At 48.8% G+C, this 22027-nt stretch overlaps 1 protein-coding gene across 6 annotated transcripts in view; it reads left to right on the forward strand.

Moving 5' to 3' along the window:
* The window catches only part of BOC (BOC cell adhesion associated, oncogene regulated), an 81564-nt gene extending 60463 nt beyond the window's left edge, over window positions 1-21101 (forward strand). For 5 of the 6 annotated variants that reach the window (XM_084652191.1, XM_084652192.1, XM_084652194.1 and 2 more), the window contains exons 5-19: window positions 6-149; window positions 680-973; window positions 2580-2852; window positions 3593-3882; window positions 8601-8763; window positions 9888-9998; window positions 11363-11569; window positions 12149-12330; window positions 13600-13705; window positions 14034-14156; window positions 15694-15915; window positions 16267-16475; window positions 17176-17249; window positions 18499-18692; window positions 20373-21101. In XM_084652191.1, coding sequence (XP_084508317.1) covers window positions 6-149; window positions 680-973; window positions 2580-2852; window positions 3593-3882; window positions 8601-8763; window positions 9888-9998; window positions 11363-11569; window positions 12149-12330; window positions 13600-13705; window positions 14034-14156; window positions 15694-15915; window positions 16267-16475; window positions 17176-17249; window positions 18499-18692; window positions 20373-20557 — 2777 coding nt within the window. In that variant the 3' untranslated portion in view covers window positions 20558-21101. The remainder of the gene's footprint in view (window positions 1-5; window positions 150-679; window positions 974-2579; window positions 2853-3592; window positions 3883-8600; window positions 8764-9887; window positions 9999-11362; window positions 11570-12148; window positions 12331-13599; window positions 13706-14033; window positions 14157-15693; window positions 15916-16266; window positions 16476-17175; window positions 17250-18498; window positions 18693-20372) is intronic. The other variant, XM_084652190.1, reaches the window with a different exon arrangement.
* Window positions 21102-22027: the final 926 nt, after the last annotated feature.

A 22027-nucleotide genomic window follows, 5' to 3' on the forward strand; every position in this document is an offset into this window, starting at 1 on the left:
TACAGACAACTACCTGATCATGCCATCTGGGAACCTTCAGATAGTCAATGCCAGCCAGGAGGATGAAGGAACGTACAAATGTGCTGCCTACAACCCCGTGACTCAGGAAGTGAAAACCTCCGTCTCCAGTGACAGACTCCGTGTGCGACGTAAGATGCCTCCCCTTAAACATTTTGGGTTCCTGCCCTCCAACCCATCCCCCTTTGCGTGTGCGACGTTATCTTTGGCACCTCTTGACTGTTGAGTGTTTACTTGTGCAGCCCCCATGTTCTATTATTGTAGCTTTATGTACAGACTGCCAGTATTCGCTCCTGGAAAACTTCCCTTGCAGCAGATGGTGGGAGGCTGTAGTTTTCCCAGTAGAAGGTCGAACGGTCTGTTCTCTGTGCTGCACATCCATGCGCATGCGGCTGCCCTGTGGAATTGTTACACCCTCTGAAGAGCATGTAGACCTGGGAGCAAGGCTCTGAACTCCACTGCTTGACTGGGTCCTCTGCACATTGGTCCCATAAGAACTACCAAGTTTCTCAGCCTGTATGGTGTGTCCATCTGTCCTATTGTCTGGAGGAAGCAAGCATTCTTGGGGTGCCGCTGCCCCAGGTCAGTGCTCTGTACAAGGCACTGTTCCCATTTGTAGGAGCTGCAGTGTCTGATTCTTTTTCTTCTCCCACTTCACCAGGCTCCGCAGCAGAGGCGGCGCGGATAATCTATCCCCCGGAGGCTCAGACCATCATCGTCACCAAAGGTCAAAGCCTCATACTGGAATGTGTGGCTAGCGGGATCCCGCCTCCCCGGGTCACCTGGGCCAAGAACGGCTCCAGTATTTCTGGCTACAACAAGACCCGCTTCCTGCTCAGCAACCTATTGATCGACGCCACCAGCGAGGAAGACTCCGGCACCTACAGCTGCATGGCTGACAATGGGGTGGGCGAGGCTGGAGCCGTGTTCATATTCTATAACGTTCAGGTGTTTGGTGAGTACTGCTGCAGCTTTCCTCCCATCTCCCCAGACAGAGCCTGAGCTTTCTCGTAGCACCTGTTTCAGGGAGAAATATCTGCCCCACCTCCATTATAATGTGAAGTGAACCACACTCCTTGCTGGTGTCTTTAGCGCCAGTTTTAGCGTGAGGTGATGGATTTACCCCTGGGGACTCCATCGCCTGCCCCTTTCACCCACAGGTTCCACTGATTTATTTATTTAATTTAATTATTTATATTCTGTCTTAAGGTACTCTATAGCACCCATTAGCGTAGTATCTAGCGCTTCCCAGGTACATTTAAATCTGCATGGGAAGGGACCCTAGCAGACTTCAGAGTCCGTGGATAAGGAGGCTCCATCTGAGGGAAGAACGTTTAGGAAGAGAAGTCCCAGATAATTCCGCAAAGCATTTCCCCCTTCCGACAGGCATTGTTAGAGAGCTTATTCCTTCGCTCTCCCACTTCCCTGGTCCTTCTTGCATGAACAGAGAGCAACAATGTCCGAAGGTGCAAACAATTCGACGTTTATTGGGGTAAACTTCCAGCAAGCTTAAATCCAAGTTCCTTTTTCCTTATTTTCGAATCGCAACTTACTTCCTGCTTGCCCCTAATTTACATAGTAATATTCTTAGCTATACCTTAACCAATATTCTACTGAAATTTACCTAACCAATCCTAACATATTGTAACATGTTTAGCTAACCAATTATATCCCACCACCTTAATTAGTTTACACCCAGCAAAATTAATTATACAGCAGACAGAGACCATGCAAATAAACAACAGCAAAGTGGGAACTATAATGACAAAACAATACAGAAGTGAGGATTTCACAACTACATCTATAAAGACATAAGGGTTTCCCAGCTGTGTCTACTGATAAATGAGTTCTTACCAGACAGAAAACTATCAAACTAAATTTCCTTTTACATCTTCTAGGCTCTTCCCTTTCTCTGGAGATGATAGATCAGATCACCTTCCTAACAGCCCCATATTGACTAGTTTGGAATGTGAGGATGTGACCGTGCACTTCCCAGCTTATGGCTGCCTCTGCTGCTTAGCCAAAGGCATTGGCCTAAGAACAGGGCCTCAGACTGTCACAGAGAGAGAAGGCCCTTACACAGGTTCTTTCTTGTATACCTCTATTACTAGCTAAATGATCAACATATACCTAAATTCTTAAAGTATAGGCCTTTACAGACAGGCCTGAATATCTGTATCCTAATAGGCATTAGCTGGGACTTGAACAGGTTTGGTTTGAGCCAGCTGTATTTCATCCAGGCACTGCTCTCGTGTAGGCATTGGGACACCCTTGTAGTGGCACTGGGGAAAAATGGGATACACAGCTGTGTGTCATTGACATACTATTGACACTGGACATGTGGCATCTCACCACCTCACTGAGTGGTCTTCTGTGGAGACTGGAGAGGAGGGGTGACAGGGTGGATCCCTGGGGGACCCCATCAAGAAGGAGGACTTTTCTTCGTTGAGGCTTAGTTTTCCAACCCCTCTTTCTACTAGAAGCGAATGACCAGTCATGGTAGTGCTGTGCTCTCTGGTAGAGCTAAAGCAAGTTGTTGTTTCATGGTTTTTGCTTGACAGAACCTCCCGAGGTCACCATGGAGCTGTCCCAGCAGATCATCCCCTGGGGTCAGAGTGCAAAGTTCACCTGCGAGGTGCGAGGGAACCCCCAGCCCTCGGTCATGTGGCTGCGCAATGCCGTGCCTCTCTCTTCCAACCACCGGTTCCGGCTGTCCCGTAAGGCTCTGCGGGTGATGAGTGTGGGGCCTGAGGATGACGGGATATATCAGTGCGTGGCAGAGAATGAAGTTGGCAGTGCACAAGCCATGGTGCACCTGAGGACTGCCCAGCCTGGTGAGTCTTCAGTAGAGTTCACAAGTTACCTTTCCGCAGACATTGGTGCTTTAATTCAAGGGACTAACGTACAAATAGAATCATAGAATCATAGAATATCAGGGTTGGAAGGGACCCCAGAAGGTCATCTAGTCCAACCCCCTGCTCAAAGCAGGACCAATTCCCAGTTAAATCATCCCAGCCAGGGCTTTGTCACTGGAGTACGAAAGGGCTGATACCTCCTTTCTGTCCTGCTTGTGTTTCAGCTGTCCTGCTCTTCTAGCAGCTTACCTCCAAATTGCTAGGGCACCCCCAGCTGGCTCCTCACCCTAGGATCTCCATGTCTCCTGGTAGGAGCTGGCTATGTTACAACAAGTGCCACTTGTCTCCTTTGAGTTTTATCATCACAGGAAGGTGTGGGGCTCCACCGGGCCTGTCTGTGGTAAGAGGTGCTACAGAGCTATAGGAAGCTGCCCTCTCTGCAATCAGCCCCGGTGTCCATGTGCCCCATTGTTATTGTGGGAGAGATGGAGGGGTGTGTTATAGGTATATGTGATGGAGAACGTCGTTCAGACAGAGTGAAATGGATGCAGCAGCCTAATAGCTCTTGGGAAGCTTGGGTATGGTTCCTCTAAGGTTCATGGCACCAGGGCTAACAGGAGGATTGAGGTAGCTTCTTACTATCTCTGCATTTACTGGTGATATAAAATGGCATTTGTTCTGTCTGTCCCCACTCCCTCCACCCGCAATTCATATTTCAGGAACAACTATGAAGTCATGGCGAGACTCCAGGTCAGGCTCAGCTCAGTCCCCCACGCCGCCGTCCAGCGACAAGGCTCTGAAGGAGAAAGCCATGCTGCAAAGGCCTAAGCCTACTGCGCTGGAAGCATCTCTCCAGTGCGTGACTAACAGAGGGCAGGTGTCTCCGGCCGAGGCTCCCATCATCCTCAGTTCTCCCAGGACGTCCAAGACGGACTGCTACGAGCTGGTGTGGAGACCGCGACACGACGGCAGGGCCCCCATCCTTTACTACACTGTGAAGCATCGGAAGGTACCACCATGCATGCTGCTTCCATGTTTCCATCACTGACGCTCTGTAGGTGAATTTGTGACTGCGCTGAGCAGTTACCTAACAGTGCATTCCAAGTACACCCACTCACCCCATGGGGACAGTCACTCACCCTTGCAATCAGATGTGCCTTATCTGCAACATTTGGTTTCTTCCTGCTTTTGTTGCTGGGATGTCCTAGGTTTCTGAAAATCCGTCTCTAGGGAAGAGCGCACATTGACTCGCTCTGTAATGTCCTGTGTCTGGGCCAAATCACCCAATGACAACCGACTGCAAAGCCAGAGAGCACTCCTCTGCCACTCCTTGGTGCTATGGTAACATAAACAATAAATAATAACTTAAAAGTACAGAATGCAGGCAACAAAATTACAGTTCCTTTTCATTTGCAAAACCCAACAATGGTAAATGCATCCACCCCACTAACTAAATGGTGCTGTCCAACAAATAGCAAGGCTGGGACCTGATGTGGAGGATTGCTATGCTGACAGGTACGGTAGCTGTCCTAATAATCCTAAATCTTCAGGGAAAGTCCCAAACTACCTGTTTTTCTAGGCTTTCTCCTGAAAGCCAATACGTGACAAGATGGTGAGTACACAACCTACTTGGTGGTGTGGAGTGAGCTGTTATTGCTCTGATAACTATCCTTGCCTTGTTTCAGGGATTAACCCCTTGTAACATCACAAAATGTCTTTGACCAAACAAAGCACTCCCGATGCTCCTCCTGGTGTGAATCCATTGCTGGGACTGTCAGACAGATAGGCCAGAGAAAAAATTCCACTGCTTGCAACCTGGAATGTTATTTTAACACATCAAATTATAATTGTTAATTAATATTCAGAATGATGAACCTCAAATTTTCATCCTGAAATACAACTCCTGTTTAAAATGCAAATATACACGTTCCTTATGTTTGTGTGAGTTCAACTCTGGGCCATAGATTTCGATAGTGCCCGATAGTGGGCTAAGGTGCTTCATTTTTGGGGGGAGGTGTCAAAAACTGCAGAGCCCAAAATCCGGCAGCCACTTGGAAATGTTGGGATGCTGTCAAGATAAAAATTCTCTCTCCCCCCCCCCCTTTTTTTTTTTTTAAATCAAAAAATTCTTTCCTAGTTTTAATAAGCTAGAATGTTGGGGGTATTATTTTGTAATTTCCGGCTGATATTCATTTACTCGTTGAATTTCCTTCATCGCAGACAGAAAACCAATATAGATTTCAGGTTCTAACATGCTCCAATTCTGATGTATTTGGAGGAATTCAGAATTTCAATTACATATATATTTAAAATGTGTCTATTTTCCCAGAAATGGTTAATTTCATGAAACCATTTCTAGTATAAGACTTTATAACCCCTGAGAACATCCTTGTGTTTTTTCCTAAACAAAGCTGAAATCTGGGGCTTGGGCTTTAACCATGTCTCTTTAAACAGCCATTTAAAATAAAGACGTGAGATGTCGACACAAGATCTAATAGAGAAAGGGGATAAAACCACTGGATCATTGAGTCTTTCCATCTGCAAGGGCACGATGCAGCCCCCAAATAGCATATCCTGGAATGAAACCAATTCTGCATGTGATCTTAGCTTGTGGGCTGCAGTTTGTTTTTTCAGTGCTTCACCTGGAAGGTCATTAGGGCAGAGAAGGTTGCCAGGGGTCACTGCAGTCTGCACTTACACATTTTCAGTGTAGTCCAAATTCTCAGTTGGAGACTCTTCCTTGTGCCTCTTAGGTCTCTACGTAGGGGGTTTAGCCCCATTAACCCTTACTTTCCTGTCATTTCTGCGACTGCCAACCCAAGGGATGTTTAGAACTGGGTTTTATAACGATCCAGATTTAATTAAAACTAATATGAATAGAAATATTTGTGTGTATGTGGTGATGGGTGGGAGGAGTTATTTCAATTTTAAAAAATTGTGTATATGAGAGAGAGAGAGAGAGAGCACAAGATCTACTATGTTGGAAATCCGTATACATCAGAGCGGCACTAACCTAGGATCTGATTCTCAGCCATTCTGAATACTCGCAGTTCCCATTGACTTCAACTGGAATTGTGTGTGCTGAGTGCCTTTGAAATCAGGCCCCTTATGGTATGAGAGTGAAACTAACCAGTCAGCTGAAGGAAGTGCAAAAAAGTAAATAAACAGCACAAATTGTGAAAAGCAAATAAGATTGTAAAGATTCTTTCTTTTGTGCTAACTTCAACTGCTATTAATGATCTAGAGACTGTTACCAACAGTATGCGATTTATATCCACCCACGTTTACCCACCCTATAGACAGGGGAGCAACTACTCTACTGTTCTACAGCTTAAGGGAAGTCAGCTCCTACCCCATCATTTATCTCTGTTTTTTTATATTCTTCTTTACCCCCCTTCCCTCCCCCCAGCTCCTGCTTTCTTGAATGTAACAGTCCTGAGGAACCTCTCCCTGGCTTCACAATCCCACAGACTTTGTAATAAAAATAAAACAGGGTAGACATTAATCCGTCAGTGTCAAACACTCAGAGAAGATAAATTACATTGCAGAGGCTTGGCATTTCCGTTTCATCACGTTGCCTGCACTGCTGCTGCTCCTCTCTATACAGCGTCACTGAAGTGTCCCACTTGCTTGCCTGCACAATATTATCCTTGCAGTTGCAGGTTCCCCTCTTTTGGTTGGGAGAAAGGAAAAGAGAAAGGCCCCATTCTCTCTCACACCCACTCACTCATATGCGGCATCTAGACCTGGCTGTTCAATTACACTGAAAGATGAAGCTGTGCTAAAAAACCCTTTGGAGGCCATGACCATATGCTGCATATTCCATGAAGAACGCTATGTTGAACGAAATTAAGGTTGCGTGGTTAAGTTCTCAAAAGTCAGGAAATACCAGAGATCAGGCCACAACCTTAACTCTGCCCCCTTGTTCCTACATGTCTCCGTTCAGTGTTAAACTAGAGGGTCACATAAACTCATGTAATGCAATATAGCTTTAAATAGCACTGACTCTCTTTGCCATGTTCTAGGCAGTGTGAGAATGTCTCTCCTTAGCCATTGGCTGCGTGTTTCCAAGAAGCCTAAGGGAGTTAGGCACCCAACTCCCATTGAATTTCATTTGACAAAGCCGAGCCTTAAAATCTCCTTGTGCAGACAGTTTTGTTTTGTATCACTGGAGCTGACCCAGCTCTCTGATGTTCTCTTTCTTGTTGGTGCATCAGAGAGGCCATCAGCTAGAGTGTATGCAGCACTGGGAGGTGGATTTAAAATCCCACTTCTCCTGCTGAGGGTATTGCACTGAATAACACCGAGTCCTTGTTAATGGGCACTCCATTCCTGCACTAGCAGGACAGGTGATTTTAAGGGTCCAGGACTGTAATTGTTACTTATGTGCTGAGCTAGCAGGGGGCACTCAGCATTTCACACACTGTGAGGGGAAATTATTGCATGGTATTCGATTTCCCCTGAATTTCTTGATGACTGAGTAACAGATGTAAAGAGCTACACCCTGATATTTGGTATCTGAAGGCTGATGGCCATGGGGTAATGGCTTGTTGACACTAAACAGAATGGATTGCGACCTGCAAACAGATAGCTATGCACTCTAGCATGCAGGGGCTGATCAGCCCAAAAGAAAATCTAGGCAACTCGCACAGCAGGAAATAGATGATTGTGGGTAAAATCCTATTTTGAAAAGTGATGTAGGCACTTAGGAGCCTAAATCTCAGAGAAAGTAAATGGGACCTAGGTTCCTAATTCACTTAGGCACTTTTGGAAATTATATCCTTTGGGTTTCAGTGGGAGCCTTCCCACAGCAAATATAAATGGCACTGGTTATGTTTGTCCAGACACACAGAGCAACTGGACCCTTTAAATCAGAATGACCGTTGTTTTATCTTAAGTGAAACATCAAAAGGAGAAAGAACAAAAGTGAAGTCACCATGAGCGAGCACAGTGTGTGTGTGTGCGCACAGGTGCGGTCTGACAGCCTGCTGAGTTGAACACAAAATGGTAGACAGAAGAGTCCTTGGAGATTTAAACATGCAGTACTTGGGAGAGAAATGCATAACCATTACACAGCTAAATACCCTGCAGTATCTATTAAGGTGGGGTGAGACTAAAGCAGTGGTTCCCAACCAGGGGGATGTGTACCCCGGGGCGTACACAGAGGTCTTCCAGGAGGTACATCAGCTCATCTAGATATGTGCCTCGTTTTACAACAGGCTACCTAAAAAGCACTAGTGAAGTCAGTACCAACTCAAATTTCACACAGACAAAATGAGGAAGTAAGCAATTTCTCAGTAACAGTGTTGTGATACTTTTGTATTTTTAAGCAAGTAGTTTTTGAGTGAGGTGAAACTTGGGGGTATGCAAGACAAATCAGACTCCTGAAAGTGGTACAGTAGTCTGGAAAGGTTGAGATCTGCTGGACTAGAGGGTGGATAAGCTGTAGTAGGGTCAGAAGAACATCCTGAGACTTGGAGGCTTATCCTAGACATATCTGAACCTCTGGACTTTGCAAAATTGGGCTGGAAAATTGCACTCCTTTGCAGGAAGCCAAACAATGGCTGGGAGAGTCAAGTGAGACAAACTTTTTCAAACTTTCCATGCTTCATTGCAAGTTTTAGCCAAAAGTTCAAGTTCATCCTAAAAGTAAACCAAAGCCAGCACCCTTCTACCCCTCCCCCCCGGCCAGGCCAGTGATCTCTGTGCTTGTTATTTGTTCTTCAGCAGATTATGAACTCTTCAGCCAACTGGACGGTCAGAGACATCCCTGCGACTCAGCACCGCCTGACCCTGACCAGGCTGGATCCTGGCAGCTTGTATGAAGTGGAGATGGCAGCTTATAACTGCGCAGGGGAGGGACAGACGGCCATGGTGACCTTCAGGACTGGTAAAGGTCAAATCTTTCCCTAGATGCTTTGGTTTAACTCCCTGCGGTCCCATCTCCCAGCCCTTGATGGCAGGCACCATTCTGGAGTTAGCCTCTCTACCTTGTACCCTGCAGGTGACTTTTAGCCATGTGCTGTGTTTTGGTTCAGTGCCTGTCAGGTGGAAAGGCAGCTGCCCCCACGTTCAGAGTCGCCGCCCCTTAGAGGAGAAAATAAGCAGGGTGGTAGACAGGGTGCTGACAGCACAGGACGGGCAGAATCAGGATTCCTGGGTTCCATTCCTGCTGCTGCCAGTCACTGGCTGGGTGACCTCAGCAAAGGTCTCTGTGGCCCAGGTAGGCATCTCTCTACCAATGGTTACCAACTTCTCAGGTTCAGCTAGTGGGGGAAATGGTGATGGATTTTTCAGGAAGAATTTAGAAATGTTTTTAAAAGGCAAAAAATGTTGCTGAACATTTGTAGAGAGTCACTTGGGCTTCACAACACCTCTGGGCCTAGAGCCTGTTCATCAATGCTTAAGGCCCTACTTCATTTGCGATATTGCGGGTCCCGTAATATTAGGCTTCCACTGCAGTTTTGATTGTGATTAGCTTACTTTGCACAGTCCACAATTTTGCATACATTTTGAGGTTTGTAACGCACACACGTTTCCCCACTAGTACAGTAGAACCCCATTTATTCGAGCTGATAGCGGCTGGGGCTCAGGCTGTCAGCCCCGCACGTTAATGTCTGTAATATAGTTGCAGCAAAATGTCTGGTTATAAAAAAAAAATAAAATAAAATTAGCAGGCATAACATCATAATTGAGTGTTTATACTGTTCCAGCAAATTTATCTTCAACAAATAGGTCTTTTCTAGCTTTTCCAAGTTACCGCAATTCATGAAGGTCCATTATCACTTTTCTGCGATTTTTCCATGCCTTGCCTTGCAACTCAGCCGCAATTATTTGACAATCATCCCTCAATACAAGTAGGACCTTATCAATGCTGTGAAATCCTTGGGTTCTGTAAGTGCAAAGTGCTACTATTCCCATGCAGTGGCTGCGAATTTCCAATGGGAAATAAACACCAGTGGATAACCGTCCATCACGCCTCATCTTCTCTGACATAATTTCTCTCTTGGCTAGGCCGACGACCAAAACCCGACATTGTCGCCAGTAAAGAGCAGCAGATCCAAAGGGACGACCCAGGTGCTAGCACTCAGAGCAGCAACCCATTGGACAACAGCCGCCTCTCCCGTAAGGCCCTGCCTGAGTGGGGAGGGGGGAGTGCCATGTGTGTTGTGGGGATCTAAGGCCAGGCTGCATTGGGATCAGTCAGTCCCTGGGTAACATTAAGCTTAGTTTATGGGGTTTTTTTTGCTCATGACTAGTCGAGCACAAAGCATGTGTGTCACCCGCAGAACTGCACACTTGTTCCCTTTCCCCATCCCCAAGGAGACCATCGGACATCTACCCTGCTCTTCAGCTGAATTTCATGCTGGTGAAGGGTGCAGTATTCCCAACCAGGGAGACTGCAAGCCACAGAACCAGTGCAACATGGTGAAGGGATCACATACATTTCCCACACTGCCCTGGAGGGACCCCTTCCAAGGACGAGCTGGGAGTACCGGCTTTGTAGCCTGTGAGGTTCTTGGCCTCTCAACTGAGCCTGCTAACAGGGGGGTGTTTAGTGCCAACTCTAGGGATGGTTTTGTGCAGGGCTGGGCCTTGGCATTTTGTTGCAGACGGGAAACATCAATATGAACCCAGCCCAGCTTGTCCTGTTCGTCATGTCCCATCCCATGTTTGACATGGGTATTGTTTATTGGGGCCGTTACCCTTCCTATGAAGTCCTCTCTTAATTGCCTGTTTTCCCCTTTGTATTCATTCTTCTTCTCGTTCCCCTTCCTTCACTCCTGTTCTCTTTCCATGTCCTGCATATCCGCCCATCTTTTCCTCCGACTATTTTGATGGTTTTCCCTCAAACTTTTTTTTCCATCATGTATAATTTTTCCATGTTCCTCTGTTGTCTCATTTCACTCTTTCCTCCCCCCCCCAGTTGCTGTATCCGTCTCTACCATCTTTCTTATCACTCAGTGCCTCTGCATACCCCATCAATCAAACTCTCTTCTCTACCTCGATCCTGACACATGCGCACACACCCTTCTCCCCAACACATAGCCCGTTTCCCTCTCCAGACACACAGGTATACAAGACCTCTGCCCCACCTGGCCTACACACATTTGCTTGAGGCTGAGATGGTCCTTCTCCTGGGTGAGAGCCATTGGCTGAAAGGTGCTCTTTTCTGACATGAAAGAGAGAAGTTCTTAGCTGCGTTGCCAGGTTGAGTGTCCTCAAAGCCAGCTGAGCCCTTATCAGCGGCTTCGTTGGAAGTGGTGGAGTGGGGACATGAGGGAGTTGCAAGCAGAAGGTAGAAAGAGCTCACTGAGTTTTCAGGGAGCAGCAGGGACAGTAAAGAGGAGGGGGCGGGATTGGCACACAAGGATGAGGAAGAGCGAGGGGGTCAATCAAACTGGTACCTCTGATCCACCCTAAATTTGCTTTAGAGAAGGAGAGGCAGACAGAGAGAGGCGTTTCATGTTCTACCCTGCTCCTCACAGCTCCCGAGGCACCAGACCGTCCTACCATCTCCACAGCATCGGAGACTTCTGTCTACGTGACCTGGATCCCCCGCGGGAATGGAGGGTTCCCCATCCAGTCTTTCCGAGTGGAGTACAAGAAACTGAAGAAGTTAGGAGACTGGGTGCTGGCCACCAGCGACATCCCCCCCTCTCGGCTCTCAGTGGAAATCACAGGCCTGGAGAAAGGTAGGAGATGTGCTCCTTTCCCCTGTCTTTCTGTGGGACATGACAAATTGTCCTGCTCCGATATGGTGGTTCCCATCTATTATGCCATGCTCTGTGCTGTGGCGTTTGAGCACCTTCAGTGACCTGGAGAAAGTCTTCCCAGTCCTTTCTTTGGACACGTGGAGAACTCTTCAGATGTTGCCCTGAATCCTGCTGCTGGCATGCAGAGATCGAAGGGGGTCTGGGCTTCTTTGAGATGGGAGAGGGATGGTCTTCTCCCAGCTGTTTCCTGTCAGAGTGGTGGAATTTCACAGCTGTGGCCTGTGGACCATCCAGACAGCCTCCTGGGGAGAAAAAGTGGCCTTCATCTGGGACACAATTGAACTCAGGCCATTAGTTTCTTTGATGTGAAGGGCTGGGAGCCCCTTCTTTGCAACATCTCTCCGTGCTATCCAGTAGGGTGGCGTGGGGCTGAGCTGACTGGAAGAGAGAGAGACAGACACAGCTTTCCTCTTCTAGGTGCCATGCTGGCTATTGGGCTTGCAGGAGGCACCAATCCTCTCTTAATACCGTTGTTTCCAACCCATCTCTCCCACCTAGGCACCTCCTATAAGTTCCGCGTCCGGGCACTGAACATACTTGGGGAGAGCGACCCCAGCACTGCGTCTAAGCCGTACGTTGTGTCGGGATACAGTAACCGAGTGTACGAGCGCCCCGTCGCCGGGCCTTACATCACCTTCACCGATGCCATCAACGAGACCACCATCATGCTGAAGTGGATGGTGAGGGAGAGAATCTGTGTCTGCAGGGAGGGAGGGATGGGCACTGGTTGGGTGGCTTAGAAGGTAATATCTCAGGTAGCTATCGGATCTCACCAGCTACAGCAGGCTAGGCTTCCCCAGTAGTTGGGTGGGGAAACTCCAGTCATCTAGGAAGTCCTGCTGGCGATGCATTAGAGTACTCTCCTTCCTCGGTACCAGTACTGACACAGTAACCCACGTGGGGCTAGGGGATGTGCACCTAGACATGCAGTCTTCCGGGGGGATGTGATGCTGGGGCCATGACCATTTTGCTCAACAGATTCACGGAAGTGGGGTTGGTAAGCTTGCTTCCCTAGCCTAATTCCTGTTTGATTAATTAGTGCCTCCTTAAATTTCCCTGCAGTTTCAATGGGATACACTGTTCATCTTCACTTCCCGTGCTCATCTGTTGGGTGGCATTGCTGGGTGCTGCTAAACAGCCTCTATGCTCTGCCTCAGAGGTGGCTTCTTCTCAATTTTGGGTGGGATCCTTCAGGCTCATGGATGCTGTCGAAAGGGCCGTTATTTATTAATCGATACACATGAATTAACAAGGGCCGAGGATGGCATCCTCCTTTCCTACCTGCACAGATCTAAGGGCTTCCACTAGCCCAGGGTGAGCCACAGAGATGCTTTCTCCACTTCCCAGCCAGCATCTTCTGGCCACAAATCCCCATGGGGCCTCTGTGGCAGTGTTTCCACTGTTGGCTGCTTTTCCTTTAAACATGGAGATCATATTTGAAGGGCGCTGGATGAGGGCAAGGAAGGTGAGGTCTCACCCGGCTCTGTGATGAAATATCTTGGGGAAAGCCAGAAGGAGCTGATGGCTAGTGGCTGTGCTGTCAGCCAGTGGGGTGAGGAGGAGAGGTTGGTCACTCTGTCTCTCTCTCCTGTATGTGGCATGTGACCACTGGATCATTACACGATGCAGCTTGTACAGGACATCTGAGCCTTAGTAGGGTAAAAACGAAGGTCATCAGATCTCATGCATGGCCAGGCGCATCACTGTTGGGACTGGGGGTGTGTGTCTAGTGTTCCTGGCAAATCCGATGGCATCCCAGCTGTTACCCGGGCACCCACGGAAGGGCAGCAGGTTGGGATATGATAGCGGGCTCTCTTAGGCCTCCTAGAGAAGCCCCTATCTAAGGGCAGCATGGGGAGACGGGAACATCCCTGCGGCTCCTCTCCAGCGAGAGGTGGTTTGATCAGCATGGACACCTCTAAACGTTGCCTTCCCCTTCATCTCTGCAGTACATCCCAGCCAGTAACAACAACACCCCCATCCATGGCTTTTACATCTACTACCGCCCCACTGACAGCGACAATGACAGTGACTACAAGAAGGACGTGGTGGAAGGTAAGAGGCGCAGTGCAACTGGCTCCAGCTGCCGCGTGCTGGGTGGTTTCTCCATTGAGAACGTCTGTTAGCAAGAAGGAGCGGCTATTGCGATGCCTAGGAGCCATGTCTGCCCAGGCACAGCCCAGCTGAGGCTCTGTCCAGCATGACAAGGCGAGGTGGCGATGGGAAGCCTGTGTCCAGCACACCCCTTGCCCTTGCTGGAGTGCAGAGACAGGATTAGTGAGTCCGAATTTGCCAGTGGCCTTTGGGCAAAGCCAGTGAGGCTTTGCTTGAGTTCTGGGGCAGGGAGCTAACGGAGCCGTGTGTTCATTCCCCCACCCCTCAGGGGACCGGTACTGGCACTCCATCAGCCACCTGCAGCCAGAGACCTCCTACGACATTAAGATGCAGTGCTTCAACGAGGGCGGCGAGAGCGAGTTCAGCAACGTGATGATCTGCGAAACCAAAGGTATCCGGCTCCTCTGGGCGGGTCAGCAGCCGCCTGCTGCCCCCTCGTTCTCTTTTCGCAAAGCATGGGGGTGATTCAAGGCCTGGCCCAGAGGAGCCAACAGTCTGGATTAAAGATGAGAGATGAGGGGCGGAAGTGAGGAAGGGCAGGGTTTGCAGGTGATGCCGTCACGCTGGTATTAGGTCTGTGCACAGTTCAGTGGGTTCAGCCCTATTGAGCTGGGCACTATACACACATGCCAGGAAGAGACAGTCCCCACCCCTAGTCTGGGTTAACGGCGAGATGTAAGAGGTGAATGAAACCAACAAGCAGGGGCTTAGGGGGGCTAGGAAGCGGTCAGGAGAATAACAGCACGACTTCTGGTCAGAGCAAACTAACTCGCTTGGTGTGGGCCCTGTGGAGGAAGCCTTCAGCTTTCAGGAGGATTTTCATGAGCGGAGGTAGAAGCTCAAGAGAGCAGAGTAGCGAGAGGGGGCACCATGCACAGAGAAAGCTGATCAATCAGGCAGCCGGGCTGGCACACGGTGAGAGGAAAGACTGGCCAAACAGAGAGGAGTTGTGTAGGGTGTGCAGCGTGAGGACAAGAGGGTTGCACTTGGGTGCAGTGGAGAAAGCAGGGCCACTGGAGAGAGTCCAAGAGGTGGCTCTTGTGTGCCGTGTGTGAGAGGAAGCAGAATTTAGGGGCTCGTTTTGGAGGGGTTGGGGAGGGGCAATATGGGTGCCAGGGAGAAGGCAGTAGTGATGAAGCTGGAAGATGATCAAGGCCTGGAAGAGATTTTGCTGTCAGGTTAGAGGAAAGGGGCTGGCCTTTTAAATGGGTGGTGTGCAGAAAATGGCAGGATTTGAATGCAGCTTGGATGTGAGAGGGAAGGAGCCAAAGATAATGCCCCGATTGTGGAGCTGAGTGCAGAGAGGCTGGTGATGGTGAGTGACACAGAACATGGGGAATGGAGAGGGTTCAGGGGGAAAGTCCAGCTTCACTGTTGGCTATATTAGCTTTGAGGTGCTGGTGAGACATCCAAGAGGAATTGTGAGACGAGACAGGCTGAGCTGCAGGATTGGACGGAGGGAAGCAGCTCAGGAGTGGAAAGGTAGCTGTGTGACTCATCTTCACACTTAGCAGTTGAAGCCATGTAAGCAGATGAGGTTGCTGAGGGAAAGGGTGTAGTGGGAGAAGAGAAGGAGACCAAGGGCTGAGCCCTGTGAAACCTCTCCGTAGAGCAGAAGAGTGATAATTACCTCTGCCTCCCTTAAAATTCTCCTGTGGCTCTTACTGGACACAGGAGTCCCCTTCGCTTCCTGTCCTGAGCTGCTGGGGTGATGGGAAATGGCTGCCCTGTTCTATCCCAGCAGCAGCTACATTTCCATGTAATATGATTATTATAACGATCAGTAAGGAAGGGATCTACCCACCAAGCCACGTGGACCTAGAGAGCCGGTGGTTCTGTGAACCATACACAGTGTGTGCAGCCCCTCTTTAGCTGCCTGTTGTCTTGGGTGACATGTCCGCTTCTAACTCCCTGTCTTTCTGTTGCAGCTCGCAAGTCTCTTGGGCTGCCTGGGCGCCTTCCGCCCTCAACGGTGCCCCCACAGCAGCATCCAGCACTTAGTGGTGGGCACAGCGGGCTGGGGACTGGTGCCATGGTGGCCCGCTCCAGTGATCTGCCCTACCTGATCGTAGGGGTAGTGCTGGGCTCTATTGTCCTCATCATCGTGGCCTTCATCCCCTTATGTCTGTGGAGAGCCTGGTCCAAGCAGAGTAAGTGGCTTCACTCTGAAGAGGAAGGAGGGTGCTTGTTGGGTGCTGGCGTCCCGGTTAGAATAGTTGGGTGGGAAGATCCTGGCTATATTGGGGAACAAAGTCCCCGTGAAAGCTTATGGAGGTAGAGGCCCAAGCTTTCTCCCTTGTCCAGTTTGTCAAGCCAATAAAGAGTCTTGAATTTTGGAGTCCATCAGACAGAGTCCCCCCTCCAGTGGAAGGGTTGGATCATTGTCCCACCTGGCAGGCATGTTAGCAGGTGGTACAGCCCAGTGTGCCCACAGGATCCTTGCAAACAACCAGCAGTATTTCGTCTTCTCTCTCAGCTGCCTTCTTCTTCTCCCTCTTCAGAACAAACCATAGACCTGGGCTTCTCTGGAACGAGGCTGCTGGTGTCCTCCTGCCAGTACACCATGGTGCCCCTGCGAGGGGTCCCCACTCCTCGAGCCAACGGGCAGCCCTATGCCAACAGTGTGCACCTGAACGGCAGCTGCCCCTCAGGCGGGACAGGCTACCCGAGCACAAAGTCCCGAGACTACAGTCCAGATGAAGTTCAGCAGGTACCTTCTCCCCCTGTGTTAATAACCAGCATGTTGGGGGCTGGATGATGGGGGTGTTTCAGTCAAGCCCGGTCTGGCCCATTGGCTACTTGGGTTAGAACTTGCTCTTAGATTTCTGTCTCCAGTCACTCCCTCTCCAGAGCTGGGGTACAGGTTGGGAGAGCAGTTTGCCAGGCACAGTGCCCAGTTAAAGGAGGCAACATGGGCAGGTTGGGAAGTCCAGTTCTAGTTAACTTTGGATGGAAACACTAGGCCCCTGTGCCACGGATCCTGAGTCATGGGCAGAAGGGGAATAGGGAGGATCTTCATAGCTCCAGTGATTAGACAGAGGGGTCCCTTGAGAGGCCGGCTGGAGAAGTTAGCAAGAGATCCTGACTTCCTATCAATAAGAGTTCTTGGCCCAAACCTTGGCAGGGCATGCTGGGATTGTACAGGGGCTAAGACATAGGAGACTCCAGCCCACCAGTGCTCTTACAGAAATGTCATTATCATCTGATGGTTCCATGCCCAGTGTGAAATGAGTTTGTTGGTGCTCAGTCCAGTTTGCAGCAACAATTCTACCCTCTCCCTTCGGGAGGCAGGGTCATCACTGGCTGCCTCCATTGCACTGGTTCTGGAGTCCAGACCAGCCTCCACCTCTTAAATCTGGTTTGGATTCTTGCTCTAAGATGCTTTTTCCTTTTTCTCCTTCCAACCACAGGATGAGACCAACACCTTACTGCAGGGGAGGGTGCTGCAAAATGGGACTGTCCAAGGACACTATCCAACCTCCAGGTAAGCTCTGGATCATGGGACTCCAATGAGGGTTGTGCAGACAGGATACGCAGACATGGGACTTAGCAATGGAAAAGAGCTAGTTAGGTCAACTTCTCTGACATGCAGGATCGTTCCCACAGCCTATCCTCCAGGCATCTCCCCAGTCTAGTTTTAAAGTCCCACCCTTCTCCCACCACCCTTCCCTTGGGAGACTAATCCACACCCTAAAACATCTCACTGCCTAGGATTTTTTCCAATCTAAATTTTCTCTCTCTGAATTCCATCTCATCCCTCCTAGAATGTGGAGTTGGCCGGGCCGCATTTTAGAGATGGCCAAGACCCACTTCTCCCCCTTTTTTGTGTCCGCATGGGGATGGAGACTCAGACAGGTTAACAGGATTAATGCTCACATCCACAGTGTTGATGAACTCCCTCAAAAGATGCCATCGGTCCAGTTCTAGCCTCACTGTAGCAATGCAGTTCACTGCTCAGATGTCAGATTATGGTTTCTATCATCCGTGCCACTACCTGTTCCTGCCATCTCCTCTCAACGCCCTTGTTGACCAGGTTATGACCAGAGCAGCTTCGAAGACTCCAGGTTTTACATTAAAGTTAGAACTGGTTGCGAATGATTTTTTGAGGGAAAATTCCATGTCTGCAAAAATCAAAAATTTCCCCTTGTTTCTGGAATATTTTGATTTTGCATTAGAATTCTTTTTTGTCTCAATTGGTGATGAAATTTTTTTCAAAAATTTGCATTTTTTTGTGGGAGGGAAATTCAGTTTTTCCATCCAGCTCTAATAAACCCATTCCCCCACAAACACGCCCTGAAATAGAAGGACAGGCTGCACTTAATGTATCTGAAACCAGACGTGGGGCCTCCCAGCCCTTGAGCTCACTCTATTGTTTTGTGTTGTGTCTTTAGCCAGATGTTGGTTTATCAGATACGGGTGTGGATCTCTGCCTAGTCTTCTTGATGTTCCATGGGTATCTCAATTCCCACCCCCTAACACACACACATTCTTCCCCCATTTGGGAGTCCTCACTTTGTTATTGCATGAGGCTGATATTGTATTGAAACGCAGCCATATGGAAGGTGACATCCAATTCAGGTCCGCTGTCCACCGAAAGGGAATCCTCTCGTAGCCCCTTCAGTTGGCTGGAATGCACCAATCACCATGTCCCTCTAACAGACTTCCCTCTAACAGGGAAGGAGTATTTAGAGATGGGTACAGACAGTACCAACCCGTATCTGTCTTTCTATCAGGCTCTCTGATGCTAGACCAGAAGACAGTTCCTTCCTCTGTAGCCTCCCAGATGACTCCACCAACCAGCTGCTCCAGCCGCATGATGATTGCTGCCATCTTCAAGAACAACTTGTTGGCCTATATCACCCAGTGACAGAAAGCAAGATGGGAGGCCCCAGCCTGGAAGCCCTGCGAGATCCCACATTCCACAGAGGTCAGTGGGCAGGAGAGCTCAGTACTTGCTGCTGCTATACTTGTTTAGGTTGATCTTGGAAGAAAAGTATCAGTCTGGGAAGACTTTTCCAAGGCTCTTGGAGGGCAGGGCTGGAGGCTCTTGGAGGGCAGGGCTGGAGGCAAGTTATCATTTTTAATGCTCAGCACTGTTGTGCTAGAGCAGTCTTTGAATGTCACAAAGGTCATAAAAACGTAAGAACGGCCATACTGGGTCAGGCCAATGGTGCAGCTAGCCCAGTACCATGTCTTCCAACAGTGGCCAATGCCAGGTGCTTTGGAGGGAATGAACAGAACTGGGCAATTATCGCGTCATCCACTCCCAGCTTCTGGCAGCCAGAAGCTTAGGGACTCCCATTCATGGATGTAACCTTCACAAATTCATCTAAATCTTTTTTTTTAACCCATTTATGGTTTTGGCCTTCTCAACATCCCCTGGCAACAAGTTGTGAAGTACCCCCTTTTGTTTATTTTTAACCCGATGCCTATTAATTTCATTGGGTGACCCAGTTTTTTGAGATCCCTTTGTAACTCTTTGCAAGTCTACTTTGGACTTAACTATCTTGAATAATTTTGTATCTGCAAATTTTGCCATCTCACTGGTTACCCCTTTTTCCAGATAATTTATGAATATGTTGAACAGCACTGGTCCCAGTACAGATCCCTGTGGGGGCATCACTATTTCTCACCATTCTGAAAACTGACCATTTATTCCTACCCTTTGTTTCCTGTCTTTTAACCAGTTACTGGTCCATGAGAGCACCTTCCCTCTTATCCCATGACAACTTACTTTGCTTAAGAGTCTTTGGTGAGGGACCTTGTCAAAGGCTTTCTGAAAAATCTAAGTAAACTGGATCGCCCTCGTCCACACGTTTGTTGACCCTCTCAAGAATTTTAGTAGATTGGTGAGGCAAATTGGTGAGCTGTGTTGACACTTTCCCCAACAAATCGTGTTCATCTATGTGTCTGATAACTCTGTTCTTTACTATAGTTTCAACTAATTTGCCTGCTACTAAAGTTAGGATTACTGGCCTGTAATTTCCAGGATCACACAGCAACGTGAGGGGGCCAGAATAGCAGCTAGAGACCACAAAACTGGCCCAGCATACTGGAGGATGGGGCATTTATTTGGTGGAATAGGGGTTCCTAGCACCTGCTGATTCTCATTGCTCTGAGACCTTACACCCAGGGAACCAACTGGTCTGCACCATGGCAGGTACCTAACCTGGCTGGAGATGTACCTGAGACATGTACTCGGCCGCTGCGGTGCCTTAACCCTTCCAGTGCTTGCACTTTCCAGGCTGTCAGTCAAACAAGTGCATGGGAAGACGCACTTAAGTTCACAGTTCATGAAAGGTTAGCGTGATCCATTCCGAAGGGGGCTGATCCACTAAACAATTCTTCCTGGTGGGGGAAACAGGTCAGTCAGTGTCAGGTGCCCTAGGACACTGTTATGGCAGCAGGTACCAAAGTGTCTCTCTATGACACAGCTACCCGCATAGCAACTGTGTTGAGAACCAAGCACCACACCACTTTCTCTTTGCCAATAGGATCCGTTGTTAGAAGGTGGTTTGGAGGTAGCAGCTCTCCTGGCACGTTCATGCACTGGTCAAAGCTTTGTTTTCTTTGGTTGTAATTGGTTCTTGCTCCCCTCTCTTCTCAGGTACCCCTTGCTGCCTTGGCCTGGTGCCAGTCGAAGAAGTAGAGAGGCTAGATTGCTGCCAGCTCAGAGGAGAATGGTGTCCCCAGAACCCAGCCATCACTTGTTTGGGGCAGGACCCAAGGAGGCATCTGCGCAGCAGCCCTCCGAGGCACATGCCCTTTGAGACTCCTCCTCCTACCAGTTAGGGACAAAGTTGCCTTTGCAAAAGACTGTTGTTCTAAAGAGAGAGAGACTGGGTATTTATTTTTGTATAACAGCCTTATTTATATATTTATGCACTTGTAAATAGATGTATATGTGCCTTTTATAATGCTATTGAGACAGAGGGGAGCCTGTGCAAGGTAACAGGAGGAGACAAGAAACTGGGGCATCTGCCAGCGATGGCATCGGGCTGTTTATCAGAACACAGCCTGGGAAAGACAGCCTTCTGCTCAACACAAGCACAAGAGACATCATAGGACATTGGGCCAAGCACAGCTGCGAAGAGGAGACTGGTCTAAGATTTTTTTTTGCAGCAGGGACTAGGTGAAAGATGAGAGTGCAGAAAAGAGTGTCCCTTTTTCTCTCCCAGCTGGAAGGGATCTCCTGGCGACATGCCCCTCAGCATGGATCAAAATCATGTACAATACATATTGGCATCAACAACCCTTCACATACTCGCCATCTGTAGTAGCATATCTGCAAAGACAAACCCCTGCTTTAACAGCTAAAATAAAGGCTTTCATCTTCTCTGTGGTCTGCTGTATGCTAAATATTCCTATGCTGAGCCCAGTCTCCTCCCTTGGCAAGAGCAGGGGAGGGGGGATGTTTTCCATGAGTTACTGCTTTACACAGGGCCTCCAGCTGGTTCCTCTAAATCCAGGAGTCAGCAGAAGAGGCAAGGCCCAGTCCGGCTCCAGGTGAAGCCCAGACAGAATGCCCATTGGGGGAACAAGGTCGGACCTTTGAATGAGCTGGAGAGGTGGGGGTTCTATCTCCATCTTTGTGAACAGAGCTGCACAGAAAAATGTGTCTTTTGTGCAGACTCTCCCTGTTTTCTTTTTCATTTTCCTTATTTCAAAAGTCTTTAGCATCTGTGTCCGTAGGTAAAGGTGCCCCTTTGAATGGTAGCTGAAGGTGCTCGGCCCCATCCAGGAGAGGGCCTATAGGCCACAAGCAGACAGTACAAGAAACACTAGCTGTATTGTGATGGGTGCAACTGCACTGCACCTGCCCAACTGGGATCTTTACTGTTCTTCATTTCCGCTTGCTGACTCCAACTGCTTTACGTTATTTAGGACTGAAGCGTCCCATGCTCTGTTCTGTCGTGCTGTTGCTTTGCTTCCCCTCCAACCTGAGAGTTGTTTGCACGTTTGATCCTGGTTCAATTTACACAAAACACCTCACAAAGAACAACCTGGAACAACCGCAAAAGGGGCAGAGAGCCCGAGAGGGTTGGTTGGTTTAGTTTAGTTGGTTCAAAAAGGGCTCTGGACCATTAACGTCTAGGACTGGGCTACACCTGCCTTAGAATGAAACCTCACCACTTGATGAGCAAGGCAGTGAGACAGCAAGAGTGCCGTAGTCCATAGTTAAAGAATGACCAGATTCCAGGTGAAGGGAAAGGAAGAAGAAAACTGACACATCCAGCCTAATTCTCCTCTGACAGGTTGGAC

Source organism: Lepidochelys olivacea (genome assembly GCF_965140295.1).
Source record: "Lepidochelys olivacea isolate rLepOli2 genome assembly, chromosome: 1".
In the NCBI taxonomy this organism is placed as follows: Eukaryota; Metazoa; Chordata; order Testudines; family Cheloniidae; genus Lepidochelys; species Lepidochelys olivacea.